A 19,608-nucleotide genomic window follows, 5' to 3' on the forward strand; every position below is an offset into this window, starting at 1 on the left:
TGGACGTTTTTTTTTTCTCTCCCCTCTTCCAGTTAATCTCTGGCTATATATGTGTATATATATACCCTTCGCCCGTCCAGGTGTTCATTCTCCCCTCCCCCACCACTTTCATCTGCTCTCCCTCTCGTCCTGATGCCAGTCCGTGTAGCTGGGTGCCGGGATGTGAGCGGTGTTACAGCAGGTGGGAGATCAACGGTCGCTGTAACTTTCGGACCCCCTCCAATCTCGCTGAGGTGACGGAGCCGGAGATGAGCTTTAAAAATGGCAATAGCAATGGAAGAATATATATTATATGGGTATATTTATCACCTGTAGTCATAGTCCCAGGGTCACCCAGGCTGCATGGAAATGCTCAGCCACCACTCGCTCCGCTCTGCTTTCTGGCTCCCCTGTGGCCCCACCCTCTCAACGGAATTCAGCGCAGTCCATTAGTGAGCGTATAGCTATAAGAGAGCCGAGTCTTCAGAACTCTCTGCTGTTTTTCCTGTATTTCAGCTGGGTTGCGTGACGGGTCTTTTCCCTAGACCAGCTGGGCTCCCCTAAAGGGCCTTGCCTATAGGAGCGATCATCCCATTCGTTGGCTGTTTTATACCCCTTGTGGTCACTTTTCCCATGACTCCGATGGGGTCGTGGACATCAATATGACATCATTCGGATCACCAGGGATATTAAAAGGGGATTCCGGTGCAATTGTTATTCCCTGGCCACAGGATAGAGTATAACTAGCTGATCAGGAGGGGGGACCCCACTGATCGCTAGAACGGGGGTCCCATGTTTCCTGAGAGACTGGTGAAGTGAATAGAGTGGCAGTGCACATGCTTCATTCATTTCAGCGAGAGTGCTGGAGATTGCTGAGCGCTTTAGCTTGGCCATTTTCAACACTACAATTAGAATTAAAGGAGCGGTGGCCGATTATGCGCTCTGCTGTTCCATTCATTTTGCTAGTCTCTCAAGGGACTCGGAACCCTCATTCTGGTGATTGGTGGAGGTTTCAGAGGTCGAAACCCCACGATCATCTAGTTTTTTCCTATAATGCGGCTTGGGGATTATAGTGTCACTGGAATATTTCTTTGAATATGACAACTTGTAAACTACTGTGTAAAAATCCCTAGACCACCAGGGACATTGGCATTAACCTTTACATCACAGTGGTTCTAGTAATGTATGTACATAGTGAATCCACCTGGGAGAATGGTGACTGCAGCTCTGGAGTATAATACAGACTGCAACTGTACATCTTCAGGCTCCTTAATCATCTAGTCTTTCTAGTGTATTTCCTCTCATTAATGGGGCTGTTTGGAGTCATGTGTGGAGATGCTGGAGGAAGGAGTTCTGTCTCCAGCTATTGGTTGTGTGGGGAGAGTAAGGGGTTAATTCAGGCGGTGAGTAGAGGGTCTCTTACACAGCTGTGAGTGGGAGTGAGCGCCTGTGTAATGTGAGCCCGGCAGTAAAGTGTTTATCCTGTCGGATGAGTCCAGCACGTCTTCTCTGGGTTCCGGAGGTCTGTCAGCGGCTGATCCTCCTCCTGTACGCTGCGCCGGTTTCTGGATGTGATGATGTCATTTATCAGGTGTATAACCGCAGTATTGCCATTCAGGACTCTGAAAAAGTTGGGTGAACTCTAGAAGTATGATGTCCTACTTCATTAGGGAGTCAGGAAAGATGGGGCCTCACACCTCTGCTCTTTTCCAGGCTACCTGTGCCCTCCGTGAGGTGTTGTCCCAGCCAAAGTCATCTCCTGCTGTACAGGAGTTCTATGCCCAGCTCTTCGTGGCGCTCCTCCTGCGGGTCAGCTGTATGGTGGGCGTCCAGCTGCCCAAAAACCTTGGAGCGACAAAAGACAGGAAGAACACCAGCCAGAATCAGAGCAGCAGAAACCTGGACCCCTGCAGGTAGGGTGCACTCCATCCCAGCTCATCATGGTTGCACATAGTCCCAAGTTAGAGCTCACTTACAGCTCGCCTCCATTCCTGCAATGTGTCTCCACCAATGCTCGGAGATCAAGCGATCACAAGATGGCTGATCATTTTTAGGCTATGTTCACACAAGGTGGATTTTCCGTAAGGTAAATCGGTAGCAATTACGTTAGCAGCAATGTGGATGAGATGGTCAAAATGTCGTCTATATGCTGTGGAAAAAAATCCACTCTAAGAGGGCCTTCACACTGGTGAGAAAATCGTGCGAAATTTGTGCAGTGCGAAACGCACAAGTATGAAACCCATTCTTTTAAATTGGTTCATTCACATTAGCAATGTTTTCCTGCATTACACCATGATGTGATGCTATGCAGGAAGCACATCGCAGCACGTCCTATCTTTCTGCCATCGCCCATCGAAAGCAATGCATCCCTGCAGTGATGCAAGGCTGTTTTCACATGAAATCACCTCGCATACACGGGGCTTTCACATGGTGGCAAGTGCGTTAGTGGGGTATGAATCGCAGTCTGAGATCGCCCTCGACAGTATGAAGGAGCCCTAAATCGGTGCTGAAATTGAATTGCAGCATGTCCATTTCAGTAGCGTATTTGATTGCTATGGGTTTCAATGGAGAAACCGAAATCTGCAGCAAATCTGCAACATTAGCTGCACATTTGGGATCAGATCGTCCGTGTGGAAATATGTAGATAATCCACAGCAAAATTTGCAGCAAATCTCCAACAGTAGCTACTGATTTTTTTTAAAACAAGATTTTACCTGTGGAAATGCTGCAAATTGTGGAGTCCTATCTGGGATTTCGGGGAATCTCCTCACACATTTCATGCACTATACAGTCCACCCCAATATGTTCAGTGCACTGTAACCCCCCCTACTCATACTCTTGCACCTTATTTTATCCCCCTCTTACACACTCAGTGCAGTTTATCTGGACATATGTGACTTATGACCCCGGTCAGAGTTTCCAGTTATCCGTCCATCTCCCCCGCATTCTGCGTCTTCTCATGTTGACAAGTTTCTCCGCTCTGACGATGATGAAATGTTTCCTCTGATCTGTACAACATAACACCCACCAGATAGACACACAGCGGTGGGGGGTACAAACTTATCACCTCATCACTTAGTGGATCTGCCTCTACGGTGGACTGCGACCAGCACACCTCCGTCCATCTCCGACCTCCACTGATTGCGTTCTCTTCTCTCTAGCTCTGCGGTGGAGGCTCTTACCTTCATGTTGATTCAGGGAGGCAGTGAAGAGGTAGCGCTAAGTGTCATGGCTGATGGAGGCTGGGAGAAAATGAAAAAGGAAGACACTCATCACATAGGAGTAACCTCACTCAGCAGGTAAGGAGAGACTAGAGCCACCGGTCGCGGCTTCTTCATCAACCTCTGGCCAAGTCTAAACGAAGACCCAAGTTGGAGGTTATAAAGATTGATTAGTGAGTCAGGCAGATGTCGTTGTCTTTGCCTCTTCTGTAAGGAGTATGGTGACCCCAGTTATTGTGACCCCCAGTTATATGCCCCATCTTCTCCTTTCCTGTCATCCTTTAGCAGTCTCTCAACGCTTCCTCTCTTGTTGCAGCTCCATGGTGCGGTACGCTGGACCCAAACTCCCAGAGATCATAAAGAAACTGCAGTTGGCTCAGAGCAGCGCATATGACAACCAGCGAGTCACCGCCACCGCCTTCCTCGCCCAGGTCAGGAGACAACTACACCTGGTTCATAGGCTTTGGGGTATTTTAAGGCATAGTATTGGGTATTACCTGCACATTAAGTGCCCACCTGGTCATGTACAGGCTTGTCAATGTACACCATTTACCTACTTCAGTGGTGCCGACACCAATGGATATGTGCAGCCTGACCACCACCACAATACTTTTACAGGTGGCCGCTTTGTGGGTGTGTGCAGATCTCCATAAAGCATCCTTCTCTACACCCAGAACACCCTGCATGCCTATTTCCTCTGATCCGTGCACCCCAAACTACTCCTCCTCCCCCAAATGTACACTTGTATTGTGGACACACATTGTGATCTCTGGGGTTTTGGTTTGAGTCACATGTATAATGAGTGTCGCCCATAGTTTGATATGGGGAAGGGGTAGAAGTCAGTGTCGTGTGGTTCTGTGTAGTAGACCTTGAGGCGACCTTGTGAGATTAAGGAGGTGAGGGGGTGTACAATGACAATGGTGCATGCCGGTTGTATATTTGCTCCGGCTTGCAGCTTGGTACAGTGTTTCCCTAAAAATAAGACACTGTCTTGTATTCATTTTTGCCCCAATAAGGGAACAGTGTCTTATTTTTGGGGGGAGGGGGGGGGGGGGGGACTTACACTCACCTGGTCCGCGGCGTCCCGATGCCTCCCAAAGGTCTTCAACGGCACTGTGGTAAACTGTGTCCTCCTCATCTCACAGCTGACCTTCTTCCTGGTGACGGGGCTTTGAATACCCCATCTCCAGCAAAGCGAGCTCTGTGATTGGCTCATCGAGTGCCAGCAGCCAATCACAATGCTCGCTTTGCTGGAGGTGGGATATTCAAAGCCCCGTCACCACCAGAAGCTGAGATAGCGGACGGGGAGGACTCAGCAGTTTGCCGCAGTGCCGCCGGAGACCACCGGGACGCCGTGGACCAGGTGAGCATTAATTCTTTTTGAGGGGGGCATGTTAGCTAGGTCCTATTTTCGGGGGAGGCCTTATATTTCAAGCCTCCCCTGAAAACCCCGGTAGGTCTTACTATCGGGGTCGGACCTATTTTCGAGGAGAACACGGTATGTCCTGGTTGTACATTATTCTACCAAAAGTAATTGAACACCTGAACAAGAATCAAAAGTAGTAGTATTTCCATACGTTAATACTTAGTGGGGCTCCTTAGGCTCTAATGACATTGGATACTCTCCGTGGCATACTTTCTGGTATTTCCCTCAATTCATCCTGCAAACATCTGGCGAGTTCTCTCAAAGAAGATGGACACTGTTCAAATTCCTGACCCGATGTTCCAGTTTGTCTCAAAGATGTTCAAGTCAGGACTCTGTGCAGCCAGCCCAATCATAGAAAAAAAACATAGCCTCAAACCAGAGTAATGTCACGTTGTGGGCAGCACATTATTGTCTACAATGTCAGGGTACACCTAAAACCTCCCCAGACCATAACAGAACCTCCGTATACGAAAAACAAAAGCCTGCACATCCAGCAAATAAATTGTGAAGATGCACAATTGTGTGCTGCAACAAAATACTGTAACAAACCCATGCCTCGGCACTCATACACACCTAATATCGCCTTGAAGTGGTGGATGGGCACACACCAATGTGATCAAATTGTGCACCAAGAACCTTGCATTTTATGCCAATATTAAGTGTCTGAGTGGTGAGGCCTGTGTGATTGCATAACAGAACCTCAGTTGCAGTTAATTGTTGGCACAACACACTCAGGCAGGTGGTGTTCCCCAGGCTCCTCCACACCCTGGTATGTCCATCTGATGTGAAGATGGAGTAGTGCAATTAGTCACCCCATAGAACGTTCTTCGATTTCTCATCTGTCCAGTGATGACTCTTCTCGCACTATTGTAGATGGGCCCATGCATTGCGCTTTATGATTGACGACTTGTGGGCAGCTGCATAACCCGTATGTCCAATATTGTGCAAATCCCATCACAAGCTATGGCCAACACCTCCAAGGGTCTGCGTCTTATGTAGTGTGGTTTAGGACATGTGACATACTAAGGCACAATCCATTCTACTCAGAGGGGTGTCCAATACTTTTGGTAGGAAAGGGTATGTTGGCTCATGGTTGTAGCATGTTATGTTTTAGTGATATTTTGGTTATTGCTCTGAGCTTGGTGTGTGCTGGTTCTATTTTGGTTGGAGCTTGACATGTCCTGTGTTGTACGTTGGTGCTTGGCGTGTGTTTGGTTTTATGTTGATTCTTGGGTTTAGCGTGTCATATCCTGATGGTATATTGGCTCTTGGTTGGAGTTTGGCATGTCCCGATTATTCGTTGATTCGTGGTTGTATGTTGGTACGTGGTCGCAATTGTAGGTTGCTTGTTAATTGCAGCATATCATGTGCTGGTTTTATGTTGGCTCTTGGTCACAGCTTGAAATGTCCGGGTGGTATGTTGGCTCTCGGTTGGAGTTTGTCATGTCCCGATTGTATTGATTCATGGTTGTAAATTGGTCTTTAGTCACAGGATGTCCCATCCTAGTTGTAAGTTGCTGCTTGATTGCAGTATGTCATGTGTTGGTTGTATGTTAGCTCTTGGTCACAGCTTGATATGTCCTGGTTGTACGTTGGGTGACGCTCGCTGTCCCCTCAGTCTGTGATGGACACACATTGTCTGGAGTGATGGCCAGGACTGGCATTGTCCACAGGTCTATACAGCGGCTATACAGTATTAGATAGTCGTGTCCCTGTCCTCCTGTAATTTTCACCAGTCTGGAAGTTTCCAGCATAACAAATGTCTTGCATCACCGCTGAGCGCTACTCTGGCAGGACGTCCAGGGTTATGGAAAAATCCATCATCTCCTGCTCCTCAGCTCTCCCTGGACTGCAATTCGGCCACTGCTCCTGCATCCTGGAAGCCGAGCCTGTAACTCGAGCAGCTGAGGCTCTGTGGTGGAGGAGCGAGCCGGCCTGGCACGTCGCCTCATCTATCACCGCCGCTCACTATCCATACTAAAGATGTTAAATAAAAGGAGCGGGATATAAACGCTGCTTCCCCCTCCTCCTTCCCGGGTGACGTGGTGCAGAGTGGAAGTCTGCTTGTTGTGCTTCACACCTCACCACGTTCAGAATGGACAATGAGGGACACATAAAACCCAGGGCTAATAACACACGACACCGGCCCGCTGCAGCTGCACAGAGGAGGCGCCATGTTACATCCAGGTCGTGGATGTGCTCCTCTTGAGGCCTCTACCTGCCGCCTGTGTTCCGGGGGTACAAACAAGGAGTCTTGCTCTGAATAATTGGGGTATTACAACCGCACATGACTATAAACGGCCTATATGTGTGAAATATCTCATAGTGTCTGTCTTGTATTCAGCTCCTGCAGAGTAGTGAACTCGGTGACTTCATCTTTCTGGAGCCACTGATGGACAACATGACCAGCCGGCTGAAGGACAGCAATGTCACCGTACGTATGCTCGCCATCCGTGGTCTGGGCAACATTGCAAGTGGCTATCCTGAGAAGGTAAGAACCCTGAAATCTTTGGAGGGGCTATAGAAGGATATCTGTCTACCCTGTTTCTGCTTCATTACAGGTACGAAAACATGGATCCCAACTGCTGACTGCCATGATCAGTGCCATGGATGACCGAGAAGACCCCGACCATATAGTGACGCAGGAAGCCATGTCCAATCTGTCTCGTCTACTGCCCCATGTGCAGGAATCAGATATGCACTCCTTTCTCATCCACACCGCCATCCGCATTAGACCCTTCTTTGACCACGTAAGTAACGGGTTGCTGGAGACTTTGCTGTATTAAGGAGTCTAAAGGAGCTGGGAAAACTCTTGAGTGTAAATGGAAGCCCCCATACTCCTGGACTGGGAAGCTACACACAAAAGGGAGGTATGGATGGAGAATAGGTGTGGTCCATGGGAACATTGTTGGACGGAGGTGCAGGGCCCATAGAATAGAGGAGGTACCAATGCAACATGCATTGAAGAATTGGGGGGGTTAATTGTGCGGTCATGAGGGGGATTGGTATTATCAGTATGAATGGGGTATTATGGGGGTCCATAGAAAGGTAAAGGGTTGTCATTGTAGGGTCAATGGAAGAGTGGTTCACCTAAGGGGGGTTTATTAGTATGAAGTCTGTGTAAGAGTAGGATCCATGTTTGCTCAGCCTGTGGGGGCCATCATAACCCAACTTCATGTTTTTTTTAGGAAAGAGAAGAATTACGCCGATCCTCCATCATTTTGTTTGGGAATCTCACGAAGTTCAGCTCTGGCAATGGGGAGGAGACTCTGTTTGAGCAGATTGTGAACGGCTTGGTGACATTACTCCTACACCTGCAAGATCCTAAGCCGGATGTGGTGAAGGTGAATATAGTGCAATATGGGAGTGAGGGGCATTCTTCTCCATATGATTCTCTACATGCGTCCGTTCTCTTGTTTCACAGGCCTGTAAGTTTGCTCTGCAGATGTGTGCCCCAAGTCTGAACAACCAAGGTCTGGCAGACATGTTCACTTCCCACCTGCACCCAGAAAGAGGACTGCACTATGGCGAGTTCATGAACAACGTCTGCAAACACCTGGTGAGGAGCCGCTTGGGAGTGGAACGATATGTGATCCCCTATATGGTGTACACTGTGTGACATTAACCTGTCTGTTTGCCAGCTGCTGGGATATCCAGACTTGATTCCTCGTCTCATCCAGACCAACATCTCCTACTTCAAAAGCATCTGGCCTGATATACGAGCAGCTGCACCCTTATTCATTGGTATCTTCTGCTACTGACAGTATTGTGTTATGTAATATGAAGCAGTCAGCTGCACCTACAGGGCGACACAGACAAAAGCAGGGTGACTGTCCATCCCACTGTAGGGTGCCATGTGTTTTATGTTTTGTTTTTTTGTCTCTGCAGGGTTCTTGGTGTTGCACATGCAGCCGGATCAGTGCAAAATGGTTGATTTAGATCATCTGGTGACGTGTAAGTTCCCCATCCAGAAGGACGAGGAGTATAATAACCTGTAAAATTGCTTCACCTTCGCTGCCTGTCAACACTAGACCTCTGACTTGTGTCATTTCTGCCTATCTGCACTGGAACAGCCTCTGACTTCTGTCCTCCCTACCAACGAGCCCACCTTAGACCTGTGTCCTCCTTGCCAATGGGCCCACCTCTGACTTGTGTCTTCCTTCCCGTCGGCACTGAACAATCCTATGACTTGAGTCCTCCCTGCCCGTTTGCACTGGGCCTGCCTCTGACTTGCGTCCTCTCTCCCCGCTTGCAAAGGGCCCACCTCTGACTTCTCTCTCCCATTCTGCAATGGGTCCGCCTCCAACTTGCGTCCTCCCTCCCCGTCTGTACTGGGCCTGCCTCTGACTTGCGTCCTCCCCCTTCCCATATGTACTGGGCCTGCTTCTTACTTGCGTCCTTCCTCACACTCTTTACTGGTTCCACCTCTGACTTGCATCCTTCCTCCCCCTCAGTACTGGGCCCGCCTCTGACTTGCGTCCTTCCTCCCCATCTGTACTGGGCCCGCCTCTGATTTGTGTCCTCCCTCCCCGTCTGTACTGGTCCCGCCTCTGACTTGCGTCCTTCCTTCCTATCTGTAATGGGCCCGCCTCTCACTCTCTGACTTGCATCCTCACTCCCTGTCTGTACTGGTTCCACCTCTGACTTGCGTCCTCCCTTCCCATCTATTGTGGGCCCGCTTCTGACTTGCGTCCTTTCTCACAGTCTTTACTGGTTCCACCTCTGATTTGCGTCCTCCCTGCCCGTCTGTACTGGGCCTGCCTCTGACTTGCGTCCTCCCTTCCCATCTGTACTGGGCCCGCTTGTGACTTGCGTCCTTCCTCACAATCTTTACTGGTTCCACCTCTGACTTGTGTCCTCCCTCCCCGTCTGTAATGGACCTTCCTCTGACTTGCGTCCTCTCTCCCTATCTGTAATGGGCCCACCTCTCACTCTGACTTGCGTCCTCCCTCCTAGTCTGCACTGGGCCCACCTCTGACTTGTGTCCTTCCTCCCCGTCTGTACTGGTCCCGCCTCTGACTTGCGTCCTCCCTCCCTATCTGTAATGGGCCCGCTTCTGACTTGCGTCCTTCCTCATCGTCTTTACTGGTTCCACCTCTGACTTGCGTCCTCCCTCCCTATCTGTAATGGGCCCGCCTCTGACTTGCGTCCTTCATTCCTATCTGTACTGGGCCCGCCTCTGACTTACGCCCTCCCTTCCCATCTGTACTGGGTCCGCTTCTGACTTGCGTCCTTCCTCACACTCTTTACTGACTCCACCTCTGCCTTGCGTCCTCCCTCCCTGTCTGTACTGGGCCTGCCCCTGACTTGCGTCCTCCCTCCCCGTCTGTACTGGGCCCGCCTCTGACTTGCGTCCTCCCTCCCCGTCTGTACTGGGCCCGCCTCTGACTTGCGTCCTCCCTCCCCGTCTGTACTGGGCCCGCCTCTGACTTGCGTCCTCCCTCCCCATCTGTACTGGGCCCGCCTCTGACTTGCGTCCTCCCTCCCCGTCTGTACTGGGCCCGCCTCTGACTTGCGTCCTTCCTCCCCGTCTGTACTGGGCCCGCCTCTGACTTGTGTCCTCCCTTCCCATCTGTACTGGGCTCGCCTCTGACTTGTGTTCTCCCTTCCCATCTGTACTGGGCTCGCCTTTGACTTGCGTCCTTCCTTCCCATCTGTACTGGGCCTGCCTCTGACTTGCGTCCTCCCTTCCCATCTGTACTGGGTCTGCTTCTGACTTGTGTCCTTCCTCACACTCTTTACTGACTCCACCTCTGCCTTGCGTCCTCCCTCCCCGTCTGTACTGGGCCCGCCTCTGACTTGCGTCCTCCCTCCCCGTCTGTACTGGGCCCGCCTCTGACTTGCGTCCTTCCTCCCTGTCTGTACTGGGCCCGCCTCTGACTTGCGTCTTCCCTCCCCGTCTGTACTGGGCCCGCCTCTGACTTGCGTCCTCCCTCCCCGTCTGTACTGGGCCCGCCTCTGACTTGCGTCCTCCCTCCCCGTCTGTACTGGGCCCGCCTCTGACTTGCGTCCTCCCTCCCCGTCTGTACTGGGCCCGCCTCTGACTTGCGTCCTCCCTCCCCGTCTGTACTGGGCCCGCCTCTGACTTGCGTCCTCCCTCCCCGTCTGTACTGGGCCCGCCTCTGACTTGCGTCCTCCCTCCCCATCTGTACTGGGCCCGCCTCTGACTTGCGTCCTCCCTCCCCGTCTGTACTGGGCCCGCCTCTGACTTGTGGCCTCCCTCCCCGTGTGTACTGGGCCCGCCTCAGACTTGCCTCCTATTTTGCACTGGGCCCACCTCTGACTTGTGTCCTCCCTCCCCGTCTGTACTGGTCCCTCCTCTGACTTGCGTCCTCCCTCCCCATCTGTAATGGGCTCGCCTCTCACTCTGTGACTTGCGTCTTCCCTCCCAGTCTGTACTGGGCCCGCCTCTGACTTGCTTCCTCCCTCCCCATCTGTACTGGGCCCGCCTCTGACTTGCCTCCTATTTTGCATTGGGCCCGCCTCTGACTTGTGTCCTTGCTGCCTTTCTACACTGGATCTGCTTCTGTTCTAGGACATAAAAGTAGCAGATAAGAGGTTAAATGATATATAGGGTCGATTAGTTTATGAAATCTACTCTGTGCTAACTATAATTGTACACATTCTACTAATTCTCACTGACTAATCGTTGTCATCCAGCAGCAACTTATGTTGCCTGTTGGGGGCGCTGCTTTGCCATGTCCTTTATTATCTAGTTGCTGTTTGGAGCAGGATTTGGTGGTAAATGCAGGCACTGAGGCTTCATCATTCATCTTTATGGCCTGTGTCTGATTACCGGGAACGCTGCTGTTTTCCTTCCTCTATTGCTGGGATCAGCTGAGCAGCTTCCAGGATAAGGAGATTTACAGCTGTGTAACCTGCTCCTCCATCCCCGGGGAACCCCTCGCTTTGACTGTGGGGGCAGGAGGAAGCACAGTGATCTCATTAGGCTGTCTGTCCTGCTAACGTGCAGACGGATCTCTGAGAGCTTCCCATAGGGTCCCATGTAAACAGCTACTGGAAGTAACGCTGCCCAAAGAGAGCGAGCCGGGCCCCACGCCAGTGTGTTGTGTGGGGGGGTTAATAGGAGAGACAGGGGGAGCGCTATACACAGCCAAATCCCCAACACAAAGAGTTGGAAAGGGGCGTCCATGAGGAAAAGAAAAAATGGAGAATCTATATGTAATAGGATGGTTATATAGGGAAAAACTATCAGATGTGTATAGACAGGATGAGTACTAGAGAGGCAGCGCCCTAATGTTAGTAACCCTTTCTGTCCTATCCACCTCTAGGAGGCAGTCTTCACCTGCCAGAAGCAGACAAAAATGATCTAACATAGCCGAGGGGGCACCGAGTTCGGGTGGGCACTGCTGCCCTCTCATTCTAGCAATCAGTAGGGGTCTTAGCAGCAGGACGCACACTAATCAATACTTTATGTGTCTCTAGGACATGTCAAAAGTTTTCTGAAAGTGCAGGTACTCTTTAATGGAGACCCTTTAGTGAACAGTAAGGCTTCATTGCCACGAAGATATATCGGCTCAGGGGGGGGGGGGGGGGATGGAAGAGCCAGGAGCAGGAACTGAGCTCCCGCCCCCTCTCTGCCCCTCTGCACTATTTGCAATGGGGAGAGGCAGGGCGGGGCTAAGTTCTGAGAATTAGCCCCGCCCCTCCCCCATCACAAACAGTGCAGAGGGGCGGAGAGGAGGCGGGAGCTCAGTTCCTGCTCTTGGCTCTTCCATCCTCCAACCCCCCCGCACACGAGGACAACGTATATTGGCTCGGCGTGAAAACCGAGCCGATATACGTTCGTGGGAATGCAGCCTTAGGATGTGAAAACCAGTTTGTAATCTTGTTTGATACAATCCCCTGAAATTGCGGGCCCAAAGCCTGAGACTGCACTACTGAGAGACACCTGATCCACATTGGTGTCCACAGGCAGGATGTAGATGAGGATGGTGATTCCCATCCACACCAACTCTCCATAAGTAAATAATTAAATTGCTCGCTCCTCAGTGTCCGCAGCAGAAAAAGGGTATAATCCGTGCACGCGTTTGAGTGAACTGAGTTCGGTCCAGATGTGTAATGCCACATAGAAAAAGGTAAATCCAGCACCAAAATTTAAAAGCCACCTTTTATTTAGAACTGCATTAAAAATTCATCAATGCAGGCATGAAGAAAATTGCCTACACATTTCGAGTGCTGTACATCATGTTCTTTCGCAGCGCGGTCTGCAGTCATAAATTGTTAATTCGGTTTGAAATAGAGATGTTTTCTAATCCTTGGGTTTCAGTGTCGGATCCACCTTTTTCGATAATAATGCCCCTGATTTCTCTCAGTAGTGCAGCCTCATGGTTTTCTACACTTCTTATGGCCACCTCTTCTTTTGGAGTAGATTATCTTTATGGCAGAATCTCCTTGTTGACTGTTTTTCCGTTTTTTTTTTTCTCCAGCGCTCATCATCTTGCTAAAGGACCCCGTCCCGTCTGTGCGCATTAAAGCTTCAGAGACCATGGGCCGCTTGGTGAAGTTCATCTGATGTCGGAGGGCAGAACACAATGATTCAGGCTGCTCCTCTGAGCTATGGTCCAAGCTTTATACTAGCACAGTCCGATCTTCCCCCAGTATCACCAGCATGTCGCGTCACCAGTTTCGTCAGCCTTGTGTTCTATCCTGGATTTGTTAAGATGGACTTACGGCCTTGCCTAGTTTCCGCCAGGTGGAAACCATTGGTTTTAGGTCGGTCATGAACTTTCTGCAATACTTTGTGGGTGGCAGGTGTCGGGAGGCATCGCTCCAGCTCTGAGCTCTCGCACCTGCTGTCCATCTCCATGTTTTGTGTAGGTTCCTTGTCCATGGTGGGGTTGTGTATATTTGGCTGCATCCACGTTTCTGTATATTTCAGATTGATGGGGCTTTTCTATTGTTGTAGCTTTAGGAGCATCAGAAAACATGACAATTATTTTCACTATGACTGAGTTGCGTATTAACTCCTGATCAGTTCTTGGGTGTGTTGTGCAATGTGGCATCACAATGGATTTAGGGTGGCTACTCCATGGCCAGAAGAGGTTGGGATTTTAAATTGGAGGGGAAAGGTGCAAGTGACCTCCAACTATCATAGAAATTCTAAATATTAAAGAATGGTGATGGTTACAAGGTCATTTGTGGCTTTACATCCTATAGGAAATAATTGCAGTGAAATTAATGCAGCAGAATGGCTTTTTTATAGTAGGCCCTCAACTGTAGTTCCAGCTCGAGCAGCCGTTCTTCAAACCTAAATCGAAGATATTACAAGACCGCACGCCCCAGGACTGAGATGGAGACCCTACGTGTAGAACACTGTTGAAGGAGATGTGACAAACTTGTACTAATTCCATGAGATGCTGCAGCCGTTATCTTGTGGTCAAAGCTTCATCTGGAAGACTCTTCATCAGGATCTGCCTCTTGGAAACTGTAGCTGAGGCATCACAAGGAAGACCCAGAGATCTGCTGGAGGTAGTTCTATGGTTTGATCAGCACTTCCTTATGCTGCACGTTTAGACTGAAGTATTATCATTCAGTTTCGTTTGTTTGAGCGCAGGCAACGATTGAATGTCGAACAAGAACTTGTGATGTTCTCACTAGTCATTCAGTTGCACCCGGCATACAAATAGACGTCGGCTCGTTCAATTGTCGGGCAGTTTAAACACTGATCGTTCAACGAGAATTGTGCTCGTACTGGTAAGGACGACACCAGCTCATTCACTTGGGAAAATGGGAATCATCCGTGGAACAGGGGCACGAGCAATAAAAGAGCTAATCTTTAGGTGGCGGTACATTGCTGTTCACACTTGAGCCTTATACACACAGGCAGATTTTTGTTGTGTAATCTGGAATGGGCATCTGCCTCCAAATTCCACAGCAATAACCCTTTATAGCACACTATGAAAAAAATGATTCTTCATGCACCCGAGTGGAAACCAATTGCAGTTTCTACTCCCGGATGAAAAATCGTGGCATGATCCATTTTACTGCGGTTCTCACAGACAGCTTACAGTGAAGTCAATCAAGGCCATCCGATCCACAGGAAAAGCAGGAGTTTAAAGAAAAAACATTTTTTAAAAATCTGTACTATGCATGTCCGACGGCAAACCTTGCAGACCATCCGCAGTACAGAGAAGCCACTAGAAGACAGGACTTTGCGGATGCCAGCGAAGAGGACAGGTACGCAGGGTCACCCACTACGGTCAGGGCGTAATCTGGATCTGCAGTGTGCACTTGTCCTTGGTTTGTCCTTGTAGTTTCAATCTATTGTCTAAAACACTCTGTGATAATTCTCTGTGCTTCTGTTGAGAGGGTGCAGGTCTGGCTTTTTTGTCTAAAGCCCATTTAAAGAGGTCCTAGCAGTAGTTCTGCCACTGCAAGACATACCTTTTTAAGAACAATGTTTAGTAGGTCCACGTACACCAACAAGTGCACCATAACGGTGTGCATGGTTTCCATTGAAATGCTGACAGCTCGGTCCCCTAGTTGACTGTTACGGCTCTCAGAGCTGTATCCACAAGTGTATGACAGCAGTAGAGCTAAAGTGGACATTTCACCTGCTCTCCAGATGCTTTTACATACAATTTCCACAAAACCTGATGATGCCTTTACTGCTCTTTAGAATATTTCTATTTCCTTTTCTCACTCTTTAAAAAAAAAAAATCTGTTGGCCAGATTCACACAAGCGTATGCACATTTGCACCATATTTTTGCGCATCAACCATTGCTGCTTTTTTTTTCTTTCGCACAAAAACCCTCGCAGCCATGGTCCAGTACATTGAAATGGCCAATTAGTTTAGTATGTTGTTGTTCCCTGCAAATGTGCAGGAACATAGAACATGCTGTGTATTTTTTTTCGGTGTAATGCAATTGCGCACACAAGACTTGCATGCAAACAAACTCATTGAAATCAATGGGTTCTATTCACTCTGCATTGCTGCGCAAATATGATCATGTGATTCCAGGCTAAGAGTAAACAATCTTGGTTCTAGCAAGAGGCTGCAAACTGGTCTTGAACTGGTCCTCCTCATACAACTAAGGGGTTTTCATACAATTTAGAAGGGGCTGAAAAATTTGCAGCCCAAACAAGAACAGTATGAGTTTCGAGGAATCAAACCTTTAATGAACTTCAAGGAAAGTATGCTGAATGCCACCACATTTTGTTATATCATTTCTGAAGTTTCTCCAGTCCTTCTAAAAACAACTGGAATGCTTGGTCACTGAAAACTACTGTTGCTGCTGACACCTGTGAATTATTCAAAAACTTGCTTCCCTTAAAGGGGTTGTCCCGAGGCAGCAAGTGGGTCTATACACTTCTGTATGGCCATATTAATGCACTTTGTAATATACATTGTGCATTAATTATGAGCCATACAGAAGTTATAAAAAGTTTTATACTTACCTGCTCCGTTGCTGGCGTCCTCGTCTCCATGGTGCCGACTAATTTTCGCCCTCCGATGGCCAAATTAGCCGCGCTTGCGCAGTCCGGGTCTTCTCCTCTTCTCTATGGGGCTCCGTGTAGCTCCGCCCCGTCACGTGCCGATTCCAGCCAATCAGGAGGCTGGAATCGGCAATGGACCGCACAGAAGCCCTGCGGTCCATGAAGACAGAGGATCCCGGCGGCCATCTTCAGCAGGTGAGTATGAAGACGCCGGACCGCCGGGATTCAGGTAAGCGCTGTGCGGGTGGTTTTTTTAACCCCTGCATCGGGGTTGTCTCGCGCCGAACGGGGGGGGGGGGGGGGTTAAAAAAAAAAAAAACCCGTTTCGGCGCGGGACATCTCCTTTAAAGATTTTCTTTAGGTTTGGAAATGGGTAATAGTCTGATGGGGGTAAGGTCCGGTGAGTAGGGTGGATGGTCTATGCATGAAGTCCCCTTCAAAAGATGCATTGTCTTGGCAGCCTTGTACGAAGGAGCGCTTGTCCTGATGTAGAAGCACTACTTCTTGCAGCTTACTGCAAGTGACGGTAGTATTCAGCATTGACAGTTTGGCCCTTCTGAAGACAGTGTTAATAAAATACTTGTGCTATCCCAAAAATGATGCCCCTAACCTTTCGTACTGACTTCAATATCTTGAGATCCAGAGTGCCACCACTGTGAGGACTATGGTTTGGTCTAAGAATCATAGTGGTGCAACAAAGTTTTACCAACAGTTACCAGTCGTTCCAAAAGATTAGCACTGGCTTCCTCAAAACGCTTCACCTTGGAAGTGCTCACTTGTGTGCGCTTCTGGCCAGAGTTCAAACATTCTGGCACCCACTTGGCTGAAAGTTTGCATGTATCCAACTGTTCATGAATTACACTCCAAGCACGTACCTAGGATAGTTGCAGTGTCTCAGCTACTGCCTTCAGGGAGATTCACCCTTCTTCTAAAACCATCTTATCAAAGCAAACAGTTTCAGATGTTGAAACTTGTGATGGTTCTCCCAATCTTTCAGCATCTTGGGTGAAAAATTCACCCTGCTGAAAGTTGGCATATAATGTCTGCAGTAGAATGGGCGTTGGTTACCTAATGTTTCCATCATGAATTTCCTTTTGGTGTTTTATTCTGCATGGACAGGAACATCATGATGCCTCACCGTTCACTGCTGAAGTCCACGTTTTTCGGCCGTGCCTTTTTTTTTGTAGTGATGTGGAAAAAAGAAAAATGAGTGCTACTATCCCGAACATTAGGAGGTAGGACTATAAAAGAAGACATTTCACCTCAACAATGACCAAATTTTGCATTCATTTCAGGAAGAGTGTTGGGCCGAGAACTTTTTAGTCACTCCTCACAAGTGGGACCGGGTTGGAGCAGATTTTCAATCTTTGATGAAAAACAAGAATGTCTCCATTCGGGGAAGTAAGCCATGACCTTGAAAATGGTGAGGAAACAAGCACCTGTTCCTACCACAGACCTTAGCCAGGGCCAAGACAGCATCTGGTCTCACTATAGTCGGCCTCCCTTTCTTTATAGCTGAGCTTTTAAGTATCTTGATGGAAATCTTGTAGAAAGAATAGAAAACGAGTGAATTTCCTACAACAGTTTGATTACCATGCTGTCGGGATGACGTACTAGTTAAGTTACCACTTTTCCATTAGTCAGAATGCTGCACCAGGAGCGCTGCACTACAGGATCTTACACAGGTTGAGCACTCTATAGCTATGAACATAACAGGAATCCTTAACGTTCCCCGATATTACAGAGCTGGAATCAGTTAACAGCGGAGACTTTTATTAACGCCACCTCACTGCAGTCTTATCTACTCAACATTTTGCAGTTTTTTTTTTCGCCTTCACCGCTTATGTCAGTACTTCACGCGTCCCATGAGTGGTGATGGTTTAAAGTTCTTATAGTTGAATGTTCCAATTAAAGTTTCTTCCATGTTGTAAGAGTTGCTCACATTCAGACTTTTCTCAAACGTATTCTTCTACACACAGCGATAATGAACATGCACATTTTTATGGAAAAACACAGGCTCGTGCCCACCCCTACACCACAGCACCTTCATGATGCACCACGAGCAGGCTATTTACAGACTTGGGGCCTGCTGCTAACATGAAGCCAAAATAAGTTTTATTATAAAACAAGACTTCTGGCTGATGCAGTTATGCAGAAGTGTATATACAGGAAGGAGGGCACCATTATACCAGGTGCCACTTCCCAGGTAGAAGAACAGTGACTGGCACTTCTGGGGTTTTGTGGAAGGCCGGTCCATCTCTGGTTACGTGTAGAGTCGGATGGTAGCATCAGCTCCTGAAGAGAAGACCCATGGTTGTGTAGGGTGGAAGATGACATCCAAGACGCCCAGGTCTCGGGTGATCTCGTGTCCTCTGAGAACTTTCACGGGTACAATGAGAGGATTCTGCAGGAGGTCACTGTATGACAAAGGGACAGGTCAGAGAAGCCCACCCATAGAGTGTACACAGCCACGGAGGAAGCATCGCACTTACTTGTAGACCATGCCATGACATACAATGACGCTGCCATCATCTGATCCAGAGGCGAAGAGTGGGTACTGCCGGTGGAAAGCCACAGCCCTAAGAGCTTTCTTATGATGTCTGTAAAACAACAACACATCTCAGTGGTGGCTCCACAAGCTGAACGCCCCATAACAAGACCACAGACTGTTACTAATGAACCATACCTGAGGACCTTGTAAGGTTTTGTGGAAAGGTCCATGTCAAACCAGGCCAGTTTAGAATCGTAACTGCCATAAATCAGATTGTCGCCTGGGAAGAGAGAACATCTAAAGTGACTGCGTTGACCTCTTACACTGGAGAGCGCTCTGCAAACTGCGTAGTATAAGGGCGAGGACAGTCAGCATCACACGTGGCCAAAGCCACGCTCATCCATGGTGGCCAATGGCTGCACGATCCTACAGCAAAATCGTCTGGCCACTTCAAGTGGGTGGGGCTTGGCTGCGTGCGGACAGGTGAACCGTATGTCCTTATACCTCAGCAGATGTGCGTTAGGCTAAGAGCACAATGAGAGAAATAACCTCTGTACTCCAAGCAAGAGGACCCCTATATATCCGGCATATACTGACATTGTGTTACACCTAGCGCAGAGGTAGAGCATGACAGATTCAAAAAGCACTAAACAGGTGTCATGGTCCACCCTTCACGCCTGCACAAGGAATTAACGTTTTGTTTTTTTCTTGGAGTTTAAAGCAGATAGTCAAGAATTAGATATACTAAACATGGCTGCTTTTTTTTCCAGAAACAGTGCCACACCTCTCCGTAGGTTGTGCCTGGCACTGCAGCTTGACTCCAATGAATGAGGCGGAGCTGCAATACCACAGATAACCCATGGGCATGTGTACTGCCATTTCTGAAAGAAAGCAGCCATGTTCAGCTAATCCTGGTCACAAGCGCAGGTCTGTTGCGAACTTACTGTTTGTACTTATGAATCCCATCAGAGGGCGGTTAGATATTTTTTTGCTTTGCGTGGCATAACGCTAACTGCCTTTTTGTGACCAG

General features: G+C 48.8%; 2 protein-coding genes across 6 annotated transcripts in view; one reads left to right on the plus strand and one right to left on the minus strand.

Moving 5' to 3' along the window:
- MROH1 (maestro heat like repeat family member 1) overlaps positions 1 to 13,594 on the plus strand; it is a 53,970-nt gene extending 40,376 nt beyond the window's left edge. For all 5 annotated transcript variants that reach the window (XM_066578179.1, XM_066578180.1, XM_066578178.1 and 2 more), the window contains 10 exons: positions 1,693 to 1,892; positions 3,141 to 3,278; positions 3,517 to 3,631; positions 6,971 to 7,117; positions 7,188 to 7,376; positions 7,815 to 7,970; positions 8,051 to 8,185; positions 8,268 to 8,370; positions 8,515 to 8,580; positions 13,077 to 13,594. In XM_066578179.1, coding sequence (XP_066434276.1) covers positions 1,693 to 1,892; positions 3,141 to 3,278; positions 3,517 to 3,631; positions 6,971 to 7,117; positions 7,188 to 7,376; positions 7,815 to 7,970; positions 8,051 to 8,185; positions 8,268 to 8,370; positions 8,515 to 8,580; positions 13,077 to 13,162 — 1,335 coding nt within the window. In that variant the 3' untranslated portion in view covers positions 13,163 to 13,594. The remainder of the gene's footprint in view (positions 1 to 1,692; positions 1,893 to 3,140; positions 3,279 to 3,516; positions 3,632 to 6,970; positions 7,118 to 7,187; positions 7,377 to 7,814; positions 7,971 to 8,050; positions 8,186 to 8,267; positions 8,371 to 8,514; positions 8,581 to 13,076) is intronic.
- Positions 13,595 to 17,839: 4,245 nt separating this feature from the next.
- Positions 17,840 to 19,608, minus strand: part of BOP1 (BOP1 ribosomal biogenesis factor) — a 35,148-nt gene continuing 33,379 nt past the window's right edge. The window contains exons 14-16 of the mRNA XM_066578186.1: positions 18,774 to 18,858; positions 18,580 to 18,687; positions 17,840 to 18,504 (exon numbers count right to left, since the gene is read on the minus strand). Of these exons, the coding sequence (XP_066434283.1) occupies positions 18,351 to 18,504; positions 18,580 to 18,687; positions 18,774 to 18,858 (347 nt within the window). The 3' untranslated portion in view covers positions 17,840 to 18,350. The remainder of the gene's footprint in view (positions 18,505 to 18,579; positions 18,688 to 18,773; positions 18,859 to 19,608) is intronic.

Source organism: Eleutherodactylus coqui, chromosome 9, assembly GCF_035609145.1.
Source record: "Eleutherodactylus coqui strain aEleCoq1 chromosome 9, aEleCoq1.hap1, whole genome shotgun sequence".
Taxonomy (NCBI): Eukaryota; Metazoa; Chordata; class Amphibia; order Anura; family Eleutherodactylidae; genus Eleutherodactylus; species Eleutherodactylus coqui.